The sequence below is a fragment of the Quercus lobata genome, chromosome 7 (assembly GCF_001633185.2).
Source record: "Quercus lobata isolate SW786 chromosome 7, ValleyOak3.0 Primary Assembly, whole genome shotgun sequence".
Classification (NCBI taxonomy): Eukaryota; Viridiplantae; Streptophyta; class Magnoliopsida; order Fagales; family Fagaceae; genus Quercus; species Quercus lobata.
Window position 1 is genome coordinate 23608088 of NC_044910.1, and position 15270 is coordinate 23623357.

Genomic DNA, 15270 nt, shown 5'->3' on the forward strand with positions numbered 1-15270 from the left:
AACTTTTCTAAAATAAAAAATGAAAACCCACCCCTTCAAAAATTAAAAATAAAAATGAAAACCCTCCAAGATTTTTTATTTTATTTTCGATCAGCCCTCCAAGATTTTAGCTCTGCTCATGTGATGGAGACCCCAACCCAAACCAAGTGCACATGACTCGAAGCCTCATTCTAAACACAAGCCTTAATTTATAATAATAATAATAATTATTATTATTATAATTTTTTTGTTTTAAATTTTAATCCAACCCAAAGCTAATTTTTAATTTAAAAAAAAAAAATTACTACAATTAATCACAGTCTCTAAGTTCGGTAACCCTAACTTTTTATAAATAAAGCCCCAATTATTTACCGCCTATAATTACTCCAACTCCCACTAGGAGTAATAATTTAATAATAATAATTTTCCCAATTAATAAATAAATAAAATAAATAGTATTAATATATAAATCCGTCATCACGACCCTTATTCACTCTCTCTCTCTGTTTTTAGGAACCTCACGGGCGAACCCCCCTTTGAGCTTCTTCTCCTCCACAAAAACCCTCGTCTACTCTACTCTAGGGTTTCCCTATCTTTTTAGGGTTTTTCTTCTTCCTCTAGGGTTTTACTATTTCCATTTTTTTTTTTCTTCTTCTTCTTGGGGTTTTTTTTTGTTACTTCTTTCTCATTCTTTATTAGCCTTATTCTTTTTAGGGTTTCTATTTTGTATCTCTGGAAAAAAAATTATATCTGTGGCCGTGCTTGGATCTGGATCTGTGAGATAACATCACCAATGGATACTCGCAAAAGAGGAAGGCCTGAAGCTGCTTTCAACGCTAATGGCGGCTTCAAGAAGTCCAAGCAAGGTTCGTACTTTTTCTCTCTCTCTCTCCAATTATGACATGTTCCAATGCTGTGTTGCTCTGCTTGGTTTCTGAGAAAGTAGCAGAAAACTGTGATGTTTTAGTACTGTTATGAACTTACTTTAGGGTTTAGTTTTTTCTTTGTTTTTACTGCGCTGGGCTGTTCTTGCTTTCTTCTTGTTCTGTTTAAGTTCTAATTTTTTTTTTTAGGTTTTTATTTTTTATTTATTATAAAAAAAAAAAGTTTCTTTTTGTAAAAATTGAGTTACTTAGCTTAGCTACGTGTATGTGCAGCGATAGTTAATAAATTGTTTGTGGGGGGTTTTTTTAATTTAAAGCAGTACGTAATCAATTTGTTTTTGCATATGGGGGCAATTAATGCTAAAAGTTTATAATTTTAATTGTGTACATGCTCTAGGGCCTGAATGGTCCCGAAGGGTCTTCTAGTATATGTTAATAGTGTTTGCAAGAGACTCTGATTAAAACTCATTAAAAAGGTTTTGAATATAAGGGTTGGAAAACTGAAGAAGCTGTTAACAATGTATGTGAGAAGATGTTCCTATGAACTACTTAATCGATTACCGGAGAAATTTTCATCTGGGTCCTACTCCTTGAAAAGAAAAAAAAATGCGTATTCTTTTGCAAAAGATTAAACTGGAAAAAGTTAGGCAATCCTTCTTTGGTTTTATGTTTGGGCAATTCCTTCAATCCTTTGTTGCAATATAAAAAACATGTGATTGCCAAGAATCTTGTAGCCAACTCGCACTTTCTGGTGTTTCCAAGTTCCAACAGAGTTTTCTGGGGTTCAAATCCCTCCTCACTTAATATATTAAAAAAGCTTCTTTATTTTCACTGGTATTTCTTAATTATGGGGTGGTTTGGGAATGAGGTGGAAAGTTGATAATAATATTTAGGTTGCCCTAAACTTTAATGCACTAGCACTCTATCTTTATTAAGGTATTGGATAGTTAAAATTGCCCTTTTTCACTTTGGAAACAGAAGAACCAACTCATTAAAATATACACCTATTGATAACATGTAGGTAACCTAAACAATGTGTTCTTATAGACTATTTGGACTTTTATTTTTGTAGAAAAGAAACTTTTTCCCCCTTTTGTGAGTGAAATTTTATGAAATTAAGATTTTCATGAGTTTCTGATAGTCAGAGTAATTACATTAAGAATCCAGATGAATTAACCGAGAAAATGTAACTAATTTTTTGCAACAGAAATGGACTCCTTATCTGGTGTAGGAAGCAAATCGAAGCCATGCACCAAGTTTTTCAGGTTCAAATCTTTTTCTCATCTAAATAAAAATTTGAGCTGTCTTATCTTTTTCTAATGTTTGTAAATTATTATAAAATTTACAATTGTGCGAGATAATAATTTGAAACTGCACTAATGAACTGGGGATTCATAGCTTTTATACAGGTACATGCTGTGCTTTGGTCTAATGAAAATGCTATGTAACAGAGTAGAGGTTTTATTAATGAAGTACAAAAGATAACCATTTTCCTGAAAAAGAGTTGGTGCACTAAGGATGTTACATTGAGATTTATCTTTTCCCCCACTTTTAATGATTTATACTGTACCTTATAGCTAAATTGGAGTCTTAAGCACTTCCCCACCAATCCAGTAAGATATAATTTAATGGTAATTTCTCCATCTTTTAGTGGATTGTTACAGCAATTGAACCCACCATTCTCTTGGTAAGATGTATATGTTATTATGTTGAAATCTGATAAATTTCATTCCATTCTTAAATAGCTAGACAAATAATTTTTATGAAGATTTTTTTTTGTTTTTTACTTCCACAAGAAGAGAAACGGAAAAAAAAAAAGGCGGTGTTTGCTAATGTCTCCTAATGAGTCCTTGTCAGTAGCCTTGTATACTTGTCATTCTTTTCAGAATGAGTTCTATGTCCTTTTATTTATATGTTTTAACTTGTTTTTTGAGAGGTAGACTGCCTTATTTTCTCCTTGTATAAATACATGTTTAAATAGCCATTTTAATTAATAAAAACTGAGGAAATTAAGTCAAATAAATTTGTATTAAAAAATTGCCAAAAAAAAGTTTTTAAAGAGCTGGGAGATCAACTTTATACTGCAAAACTATCTTTGTGAATTTCATTATTGTGTCATTGTCTGATGTTTCATAGAAGCTTTTATCTTATATTAATTGCTGATAATGTTTTGTAGGTCGATTCTTGCCTTATATGAGCCCCCCCCCTTTTTTTTTGGCTTTGTTGCTTAGGTTTATTGTCACTAGATTTGAATAATTATTAGAACCAATATCTTTTATTTTGTTGGTTTCTTTTTGTTGGCGATTCTCAGAAACACATACAAAACACAATGATAAGGAATTGATTCCTTAGAATAAGACACAGGATTATGATGTAGGAAGAGGGTAGAATTAAAAGGATTAGAATGGTGCAACTTAGTATTACTTTGTTTCAAAATAGGGAATAGATTGTTGTCTGTGGTTTACTGAATTTCAACCCCTTTTGGCTTCCAAGAAAGTTCTGATTTGGCCTTTTAGGCCGGTTATTGTTCACACACACACATATTGAAATCACTTCATTCTTGCCCGACTGCCTTCTCTCTCTTTCTACCTGTCCTAGATGCCTAGGAAGGCAAAAGCTTGTGGTTTTAGCTATATTACAGTAAAGAAGTTAATCAATAGGGCAATTGTACATGGAAGGAAAATGTTTAAGTAACCTTTTAGTTTCTACTTTATGGTGATGGCAGTTGAATCCTCTTAGATCCATTCCATTCAACTTTATGTGGAGCAATTAATTCCAACAATTTAGTCTGATGTCTAATAAAGTATGAAATTGTAATCTAAGTTTTTGTTTTTGAGCTTCTAGCTGAGTGTTAATTGTTGGCCTCCATTTAATTCAGTATCCAAGAATTCATTCAGATGTGGCAATCTTGCTTGTTATAGTGATGTCCTTGGCCTTTATAATGCTTCAGATGCAGTATTTTGTTATCAATTGTTTAGAGTGATCTGACACGTGCTTTTGATTGCAGCACTGCTGGATGTCCCTTTGGTGAGAGCTGTCACTTCCTGCACTATGTTCCTGGTGGCTATAATGCTGTAGCACAGATGATGAATCTAGCCCCTGCCATTCCTGCAGCTACTAGAAACATGTCAGGTCCTCCCCCAGCCATCCCAAATGGCTCTACACCTGCAGTTAAAACTCGCTTGTGCAACAAATATAATACTGCCGAAGGCTGCAAATTTGGTGACAAATGCCATTTTGCTCATAATGAGTGGGAACTAGGTAAGCCTATCGCTCCATCCCACGAAGATCCACGTGCCATGGGACCACCCATGCCAGGCCGTATGGGTGCTCGAGTGGAGCCACACCCAGCAGTCCCAGCCTCTAGCTTTGGTGCTTCAGCCACTGCCAAAATCAGTGTTGATGCATCTCTTGCTGGAGCCATCATTGGTAAGGGTGGGGTGAACTCCAAGCAGATTTGTCGCCAGACAGGAGCCAAGCTTTCAATTCGAGATCATGAGTCTGATCCCAATCTCAGGAACATTGAACTTGAGGGGACTTTTGAACAGATTAAGGAAGCAAGCGCCATGGTAAGACAGCTAATCGAGACTGTTTCATTGTCTGGTCCCCCAAAATCCCATGGAATGATGCCTGGGGCTGCGGCTCCGCCAGGAAGCAACTATAAGACTAAGCTGTGCGAAAATTTTACCAAAGGATCTTGCACCTTTGGAGAAAGATGTCACTTTGCTCATGGTGCTGCTGAATTGCGTAAGTCAGGAGTGTGAAGGCTCATTCTTGTTTTCCCCTCTTTAGTGTTAACGCAATCTTGTATTAGTGGGAGGTATGTCTGGATTGGCTATGTAGCGCAACGTAGTAGATCGAAGAGATAATATCTGAGTTTTTGGGAATCTGGTTTATTTAAAAACGATCATAGCTTTATTAACCGTAATTTACATTCTGATAACTTTTGTGTTTGCCATTTTGCTAATATTTAACGTGGTATTGGTATTTGTGGTTATATCTTCCTACTTATATATGATGAATTTGTCGAACCTTTTCACTTTTCAAAAGATAAAAAAGGGTCAAACATTGGGCTATTAAAAGCAGACTGAACACTCGTATAAAGATTGCACTTTGCCTGATTGGCACAAAATCTTTGATTATCTTAGTGTGTCAAAGTATTATCTAATCAGAGCATTTACTAAGTTTTCTTTTCTATGATTCAAAAGCAGATGTGAAAACTTTCCTATTTGAAAAGACCTACCCCTCATCCAATTCTTGATACTAATTCATGTTTTGGCTAAATGATAAAGAAAAGGACAATGTAAATGAAGAAGGGAATGAGTATTCATCAAACCTGCCAACTTGATGAAAATCTTTTCAATCCAATCCAATCCAACATGATGTTTTGGGGTTGGTTTTTGTGGGTTGGGTTAGAATTTTATTTTGAGCCTTAGGTTAAGTTTGATAGTTTATTTTTTTGGGACACCTGTTTGACCCAACTCAACCCTATATCATATATAAGATTTTTATTTTTATTTTTTTTAATTACCTCTAATATTATTTTTTAGTTTGATTAATTTTGGCATTTTAATAATTAGTTTTGATGAATTTGGAAATTTAGAATATAATTTAAGCATATTATATGAATTGCAATAATTTATTATTAAAAAAATGTAGATAATTGATGAAAGTCTATTTTTTATATGACATAAAACATGTATGTACAACCCATTGACCAACCTAACCCAACACAACTCGTGGGTTGGTTTCTACACATGTGATTGGTTATGAATTTTTCAACTCGACCTTATCAAGTTGGGTTGAAAAAAGTTATTCAATTCAACTCATGCAAACCCTTAATTTTTATTTAATAATGGAAAAGTTCTATGGCCCATAGATACATTTATTTGTACTCAAAATAAATTTGAGCTCTTTCATCTATTTTTTTCTTTTAGCCAATTACCGAGCTTAGATTATTAAAATTTATTCAAAGTGCATGGAATGCTGGAATTCCAACTTGTACATCTCTCTCTCTCAATGTCTTGAGAATTATAGAATTTTCTTTTTATTGTAATATTCAAAGGATTTAGTAATATTTTGATTTTTTGAATCCTTATTCTTTCTAATGAAAATTAGTGTTTGATTGGGCGTGAGCACTCAAAAGTGTGACTTACAATTGTCAACATATAATGTGAGTGACTTTTAAGTAGACATGGCAAAACGAGTTAGAATTTTCTGACCTGACCTGACCCCACCTGAACCCAATTGTTTTGATCCAAGGTAAAAACGGGTCGACCTGTGATTCGACCCGTGCTTTTTGCAGGTCAACCTGACCTAAACCCGAGCCATTTTTTAAAACTTTTTTTTGGTAAAAAAAAAAAAAAAAATTAAGTCAATATTGATTTAATTGTTTGTTCTGAGCTTAAGGAAACAATTGAGATATTTACATAACTGCATTTAAATTAATTGAAAGATGAATGGTTGAACATTTTGTAATGAGTAAAGATTTTTAGATATCAAATAGCAAAGTACATGCCAAGATAATCTGATTACAGTACAATTAAAAACATAGATTTAAAATTGTAGACATGTGTGAGAAACATTCACAAGTGTGAAAATAGTAAAGCCAAAGTATCAAATTAACATAAATTATGAAAACTTAGACCTATTTTTTAATAATTTATGTTCAAAATAAACAGTTTTTCAAAATAAATTATGATATTTTCTAGAGTGCGTGTTGTTTAACAATGATATGATATTCATAAAAAAAGACAATGTATAAATAAGTAAACAATCAAACTTTAATGTATATCTCAAATTGAAATACAGTACCAACCATAATTGACAATAGATTATAAAATTAATTTTCAAAATTGTAAATTTTTTATATGTTTTTATTCTTTGTCAAATGAATTATCCAATAAGTCATTTATAATTTTGTTTTATATTTTGGGATGTTAATATTGTGTAGAAATAAAACTTGTGTATTTGTTAAACTTATCTTTGTGTTATTTTGTTTTAGATAACAATGTTAGGATTTGTATAATTTTAAAATTATTGAATAAGTATTAATAAGTGTAGTTCATTCTTGATATAAGTGGGGAATTTAAAGTAATCCATTTTACATCAAGTAATTTATTGCATGACTTTCCAAATGGCAAATACATGTTGTTTTCTTTATATATAAAAATTCATGTGAAAAATATGGATCAACCCAACCCGACCTGCAACCCGATTGACCCGACCCGCCGGTTTTGCTATGTCTACTTTTAAGACAATCTGGTGTGAGTTTATAAGGGGTTGAGAGATAGGGTGACAAGAGGAATTGCCACTTGATTTAGTTTATTAGATCCAAGACCTTTACGTGCAGTCTATCATAACCAAACTTGAGTTTGGACTCCGCAGTTAGAGTTAGGATTGATAAGGTGTTAAGACACCCAAACTCGCATAAACTTGAACAAGCTCGATTAGTGGCTTAATTATCCAGTGCTATGAGAGCACAATAAGTTCATGCTCTTGGAACTCAGAATAATTACTTTTATTAGTGTTGCTTGAGCCATGATTAATTAAGAAATTTATTAATATGAGGACCACATCTTAATCACACAATTATTACATTAAAGTAAAATAAGGGAATTCAGAAGAAAATATCAAAGATGATACCACTACATAAAATAAAATGAAATATATAATACAAAAGAGTTCTACAATTTTTTTTTTTTTTTTTTTGGGGGGGAGGTGTTTGAGAAATCAGCTTGCAATATATAAAAAGAAACAGTCCTCACGAGAAGTATCAACCACAAGTTTATGGTACTGTCTACAGGAATATTACAACAGTCAACCAAGGCGTTGCACCTATGAAATGGGTTTCATCACTTCTTGCCAGCAAGTGCTCATTTAGTTTCCCTTTTGCAACGGACATTTAAATTGCGTGTACTATATGTTTTTGCGTTCTCCTAATCTTGCAGTCTCCAATTAAGATTAAGGGCAAATTGCTGACATACTTTTAAAATATGGAGTTACCGTACTTATATTCTTTGTGGTTTGTTTGTTTGTTTGTTTTTTTTTTTTTTTTGCTGAACTTTGTGGTTTGTTCTACATTCAAACTTATGCTTTTTAAATATAAACAAACCCAAATAAGGGTTGAAAAGGAAAGTTAGAGAGAGAGAGAGAGAGAGAGAGAGAGCCAGAAGTGTGAGTGTAGAATGATCATTTACTTTAATTTTTTCTCAATATGTGATATTGTTACTTTCTACGCTATCAAATTAAATTAGCAAAAATGCTTCATATAATTAAAACATAGAGATAACTGGTTTATAAATGGATAAAGCAAACTTTGAAGTGTCATAAAATAAACCATATGATAGTTCCATGTTTAAAGGGTATACCACAAGAGTGGTATGTTTAATTTACTTTAAAATTTATAATATTCATTATTCAGTGTAATTACATTTTAAGATGCTAAAATCATTTTGGATTCTTACCAATTAAATATTTTTGATCATGTAGTAAACCATCTCCATCCCTGATCATGCAAGTTTAAAAAGTTTAAATCACATAGCAATGTCGCAATCAGGTACCAAATTTGATCTTAGGTTTTTGGTACTTAAATCTACTGATAGAATTAGGTGCCAAATTTGATCATAGGTTTTTCGTACTAGAATCCAGTGAGGGAACAGTTGGGCTGGAGGAAGCAATGGGCCTCCCATTTTTTTTTTTTTAAATTCTAAATATATAATACTCATATGTATGAGGTATTCAGTTTTATTTAAAAATATATAGGTTTACTAGCCCCCATTCCACTTAAAATTTATTTTAGCAATTTAATTATATTTTATTAAGAAAATCAAGGTTGGAATCCCTCCTTGTAATTTCACTTTATTTTTTTTTTTAAAAGACATTAATAATGATATCCTAATAATCATATATAAAAGTATTTCTCTGCTTTCAAATCAAAATCACATTTATACATAACACGAAATTATTAAATATCTTATATTTTTTCTTATAAAATATAATTAAGTTGTCCTCAAAAAAAAAAAAAAATCTAATTTAACTGATAAAATATGTATCATAATAAGGATTCAATCGAAGCTGTAATAAATACCCTTCCTCATGATGGTTTTGGAGAACATCATTTTATCGTAAATTGTAATATATTGGTCATTGCAAATGAAATCTAATTTTTGAATCTGTAATACATCTTCTTATAAGATTTGTTTGGATTGAGGGGGAAGGAGGGGAGTAGAGTAGAGTAGAATTGGTTGTTATAAAAATATAAATCTTAGTTAACAAAAATATTTAATTTAGCATACCTTTGAGACCAGACCAGATTGCGTCTTTTAAAGTGAACTATGAACATCTTTCACTTCATTTGGAACCAAAATATATACATCCAATAATCAAACAGCTAAATTTGTTTTCCCCTGTTAGATCATGAATTTTCTTTTTGCTTTCTTTTTGTTTGGGATCAGCTTATTTAGCTGAAACTGAAAATTTTTTGCTGAAAGTAATATAGATAAAACTAAAAGTAAGCTGAAATTATTGAAACTTATAAATAATACCAAAAAGTACAATGGTATCCATGAATAATAGTAAAAATAAACTAAATAATATAAGAAACTCCCCCAATATAAGCTTATTCCAAACGCATCCTAAACATCGAATGGGCTCACAAGGCCACAACTTCTATGATAAGAAGGAACATATCTTGATGGTAGGCTTAATATTCGTATCTGTACCTCACTTATTCAAGACAGATATTGCTTAAGCATATAAGATTATATTTAGCATATACGATATTCCCTCTTTCAAGCACCATGATATATAGCACATGTCTAAAAATGTAGTGTGTTAACACTGTTCAACTTTTACTTCCTCAAATTCTCTGAGAAAGCTCATCAATTAATCTATTTTAAGGCAAGGGCCTAGTATAGCAAAAGGCTTATAGGGTTGTGACTTGTGAGTTTAAATTCCCCCCTAACTATGGAATTAAAATTAGTAAAAAAACTTTATATAAAGAAAAACATAATCATGATATTCTTCTTCAAATTGAACTGCCACTTGCAAATACACACATCCAGACACCACACCTATGGTAAACTTTTAAAATATAGATTTATTATGTGTTTTATTTTATTACACTTTTCTTTCTTGTGGTTTGAATTATATAGCATTTCTGCGAAACTTTAACGAAATTTAATGTTGTAGCAAGTGCCAATAACAACCATTGAAAAAGAATTAAAAAAAAAAATTGTTTTACTTCTACATTCAAACTTACCTTCTAAATATACACAAACCTAAATAAGGGTTGAAAAAGAAAGTTAGAGAGAATCAGAAATGTGAGAGTAGAATGGTCTTAATTTCAATTTTTTCTCAATCTATGATGTTGAAGCTTTCCACATTGTCAAATTCAATGAAAATTAGCAAAAATGCCTCATAAATTAAACCACAAAGGAGGTGACTAGCTTATAAACCAAACCGTCAAGTGTCATAAAATAAACCATATAGTAATTCAATTTTTAAGGGTATATGTTTAATTTACTTTAATTTTTTTCTAAAAAAAAAAAATTTACTTTAAATTTATAATATCCATAACATTAGTTAGATGCTATCATTCATTATTTAGTGGAATTACATTTAAAGATGCTAAAATCATTTTGGATCCTTACCAATTAAATATTCTTGGTCATGAAGTAAACCATTTCCATCCCTAATCATGCAAGTTTAAAAAGTTGATGCCACATAATAATTACTCAATCAGGTACCAAATTTGGTCTTAAGTTTTTGGTACTAGAATCCATTGACGGAGCCATAGTTGGGCTAGCAATGATGCAATTCGATACCAAATTTTATTTTAGATTTTTGTTAATTGAATCTAGTGACGGAACAGTTGGGCTAGAGGAGGCCATGGCCCATTAAATTAAAAAAAAAAAAAATGTAAAACTCATGAGGAAGGTATTCAATTTTATTTAAAAAGTAAGTTGCAGTTAATTTAACTAATAAAAATTTAACTGATAAAGTTTATGATGATTAAATAAGAGATCTGGGGTTTAATTCTCATTTATATAAAAAACTGACTGGTGTATTGATTTAATAATAAAAGAGTTATTATCAGAAGCAGACGTCATAAGTTGAAACTCTATAAAAACAAAAGTTTTATTTAAAAATATGTGTTTATTAGCCCCCATTCCACTTAAAATTTATTTTATCAGTTTAATTATATTTTATTAAGAAAATCAAGGTTCAAATCCCCTCCTAAAATATGTATCATAATAAGTATCCAATCGAAACAGTAATAACCTTCCTTCCTCCTTGTGGATTTGGAGAACATCTTCTTATCATGATATATTGGTCATTGTGAATGAAATCTGATTTGTGAAGCTGTATTACCCTTCCTCCATTTGGTTTTGGATAACATACTCTTATAGTGATTTATTGGTCACTAGAAATGAAATCTGACCTACGAGTCTGTCGAAACTATGTTGTACCAAAAGAATGTGGGGGTGGAGTCCCGGGCAACATATATTCAATGGTAGTGACCGAATGAACTCGTATGCTAGCAACAATGTTATTCAAGGTGGTAACCCAATGAACTGGTTCATTTTATGACACTGCCCGAATCTCAGGATTGTTTCCCAATTTTCAACAGAACTGGCTCTGTATATAGAATACACTTTTGAGAACATGCGAAATCTTTTTAAGTGAACTAGAAACATCTCTCAATTCATTTGGAACCAAAATATACACATCCAATAAAATCCAACAACTGAATTTGCTTTCCCCTGTTGATCAAATCAGGATATTTTTCCTTTTGCTTTCTTTTCATGAACAGGGGTGGCATGTAACATTCTCTGTGAGGTCGGACAGGACGTGATCAACAGATTCAACACAAATGGTTTATTAAATATTGGTTTTACAGTTGCATACACGACTTTGGGTAATTCTTGTTGGGTGCACTGCACCATGAATCCAGCCCACATGTTTTTTCAAGAGCTCATTTAATGAGCATGTCTTTAATGTTTCTTATCTTTTCTTCATCATGTACAAAAGTCAGCAGTAGTTATTGGACTTGGTTAGCTTAGGCGTGTTGGACACGCTGAGGAGTAAAAGAAGAAAAGGGGGTTGATGCATTAAGGCCATTCGGCCTAAGGGAGAGCTGAAGAAAGAGATTTTGGTTGAAGCAAAGTCAAGGTAAGTGGCTTGCATTTATTGTGACTAGATTTGAAGAGGGTGAAAGAGAGAAAATAAGGAAAAGATGAAGAAATAACTAGAAAGGCCATTCGGCCATTTGAAGAAGTAGAAAAAAGAGGAGAAGTCCCAGCAAGTGAGACCGAGGACGAGGTGCAGTCTGGCAGTACTGCATGAGTGAGTGGGCAAGCAAAAGAGAAGAGAAAAATAAAGAGAGTAAGAGAAAATTGTGAGAAATATACCGTGAGAAAAAAAGCAGTAATTGTTGTAATCTCTATTTAATATAGTGAAATTATTCGGAATTTGTTTCGTGGTTTTTCTCTTCTAAAGAGAAAGGGTTTTCACGTAAATCTTTGTTTTTTGTGTGATTGTACTTTAGCTATGCTTACTGAATTATTCATTGTTATATATTGAAATTTTGGGCCAGATTTTGGAAACAGCTTCAGAAGTTATGGCATTGTGGGAGAGGGAGAGGATAGGTTGAGGCTCCCTCAAGGCCACAACTGTGATAAGAAATAACATTTCTTGGTATTGGTTTTCCTGTAGCTGGATCCTTGGAACCACAAAAATCCTTGGCTAGAATAAAGATTTTGTCATCTTTGTACTTAAAGATTCTAAAGATTTTGTCATTTCTGTACAACTTTAAAGACAGAGATATCGCTTAAGCATATAAGATTATACTTTGCAATAATGGTATTACCTCTTTCAAGTTCCACGATGCTTAGCATATGCTAAAAAATATTAGTATCAACAAAGTACAACTTTTGCTTCCTCAAATTCTCCGAGGAGGCTCACCAATCAATCTTAGTAAGGCAAGAGCCTAGTATAGCAGAAGGCTTATAGGATTATGCTATACTATGGAATTAAAATTAGTTAAAAAAAAAAAAAACTCCATATAAAGAAAAACATAATCATGGTATTCCCTTTTTTTTTTTTTTTTTGGTGGCTGAATATGGTATTCTTATTGTTATTCAAATTGGATTCTAAAGATTTTGTCATCTCTGTACTTAACTTCAAGACAGATATCGCTAAAGCATATAAGATTATATTTGAAATAATGGGATTAATTACCTCTTTCAAGCACCATGGTAACATATTCATGGTATTCTTATTCTTATTCAAATTGAAATGCCACTTGCAAATACACACGTCCAAACAGAAACAAGCCTAGAAAACAAAGAAAGGGAAAACAAATACTAGACAATCAAACTAACTTCAAGTACAACACACACTACTTTATATATAGATTATAGACCACACACCATGGCCACAACCATATTAAAACAGACATTGACATTTTTAACTGTAGTTGCCACCAGGACCAGACCCATATGATCCTGGGGGATTATTCTCTTCCACACTGGTATTATGGGTTGTGGTCCTCCTGGTCCCAATGGGGTGGGGGTGAGACTCCTCCACCACACCCTCATGAGTCACTGTCACTTGACCCAAATGCTGTCCCTGTCCAGTCCCATGTCCCGGCGTTGCTGACACACGGTGGGTCCCAGTTGTGGTCCCACCGTACGTGGCACTAGTGGGCCCACCAGCACCAGTGGTAGTATTAGTATTAGTATACCCAGTATGCCCTCCAGCTGGAGTGCTCTCCATTTGTTTGGCTGCAGCATTGTGCTGTCTTGCCTGCTGCTTCTCCAATTCAGCTTGAGTTTTCCTCTCTTCCTTCTTCTCTGTCGCCAGTTCTTTCTGCAATGGGTCACGGGCTGTCATCCTTTCCACCTGCGCATCACAAATACAATTCGACATTGTATCAAACTCCAATTATTAATTAGTGAATTTTCATAATTTCCAGAGCCAAATTGTTAATAATTAATGTTGAACAAAGTTTATGTATGTTACTACAGTGTGCATGTGTGATAGATTGTATGAATGTAACACACAATAGAGCCATCGAGGGACCATCTTTGTTTCATTCATTCCTTCCAATTGAGCCCATGGGGCCATCACCATGATACTCAAAATTAATGAACGATTCCTTTGCCACCAATTGTGATAGATATAGACGTCTAATGTATAGTTCATGGAGGACCATGTTTATGTATTACCACAGGACTTTAATGCCTGGTGGCAAGTAGGCCACTATCAATATTAATTTGTAATGGAATAACGACACAATAAGCAGCATCAATTGGGATGGCGACCTAGCATATAAAACGTAATGTTGATAAATCGATAACACTTTTCCATAATTGATAACACAGTCACAGAGAGCTAGCAAATATGCTTAAAGTTGATAAATCAGTAACACTTTCCAAAATTGTGTTAAATTTTTTTGATAGGAGATAGAATTCTACTCTAGCCTAATCTAAGTGTATACATGTGTGGAGCTCTCTCCCAAAAACTTGAACCGCCACACTCTACAAGCACATTTGTGGAGTGAACATTGCACCAAAGGTGTCGCCACACTCCACAAGCACATTTGTGGAGTGAACATTGCACCAAAGGTGTGCTATGGTAAAATTGTGTTAAATTGATAACACAGAGAATACAAATATTATCGCATGTATAGCCGGACCTTGATGAGCTATATAAAACAAAGTTGATAAATCAATAGCACTTTTCAAAATTGGTAACACTTAATGTAAATATTACCACGTGTATACCCGGGCCTTGACGAGCTATATCAAACGTAAATCAAAAACACCTTTCAAAATTTTTGATGAGACAGAGAATGCAATATGCCTTGGAAAGATATGATAGAATTCGACTCCACGTTAGTCTAGACAAATACCTCAAAAAAATATGGAAGATATTTTATAATATTAAGGAGCAGAAAAAAGAAATTCAAGCAAGAATAAAATAAATGGAAATTAAACCTTTTCCTGCACAGTGGCCTTGCTCTTTTCCATGCCAGACTTAGCGGAGGCCGCTACGTTGGCCGCCGTTTCCTTCACGGACGATGCTGCGTTCTTTCCTGATTGCATTTCACAATTTCTTACTTTTTCCTCCTCTTAGTTTCTTCTTTTTTTTTTTTTTTTTTTTTTTTGTAAATTCAATATATTTTGATAGTAAACACTGTGTGCCAATGGTAAATCAAAGTTTAATAGCGACCCAAATTAAATAGATTTAGAAGAGGGGCTTTGCGTGAGACACGTAGCGAGGAATTAAGAGACACGTGTCACCTGACAGATTATTATACTATTTCATCTGACACGTTTCCGACAGATGTCACGTGGCACTAATTCCGCGCGCCATGCAATATATGTCTGTCAGTTTCGGT

The 15270-nt window shown here is 33.1% G+C and overlaps 2 protein-coding genes across 2 annotated transcripts; one reads left to right on the top strand and one right to left on the bottom strand.

Moving 5' to 3' along the window:
• Positions 1–468: 468 nt before the first annotated feature.
• LOC115953400 (zinc finger CCCH domain-containing protein 14-like) lies at positions 469–4860 on the top strand. Its single transcript, XM_031071037.1, has 3 exons — positions 469–845; positions 2071–2128; positions 3871–4860. The coding sequence occupies exons 1-3, from the start codon at positions 773–775 to the stop codon at positions 4625–4627; spliced, it is 888 nt and encodes a 295-aa protein (XP_030926897.1). The 5' UTR covers positions 469–772; the 3' UTR covers positions 4628–4860.
• An 8238-nt stretch (positions 4861–13098) lies between these two features.
• Positions 13099–15021, bottom strand: LOC115953921 (11 kDa late embryogenesis abundant protein-like). The gene is made up of 2 exons (XM_031071750.1): positions 14867–15021; positions 13099–13769 (listed from the first exon to the last, which is right to left on the bottom strand). The coding sequence occupies exons 1-2, from the start codon at positions 14972–14974 to the stop codon at positions 13335–13337; spliced, it is 543 nt and encodes a 180-aa protein (XP_030927610.1). The 5' UTR covers positions 14975–15021; the 3' UTR covers positions 13099–13334.
• Positions 15022–15270: the final 249 nt, after the last annotated feature.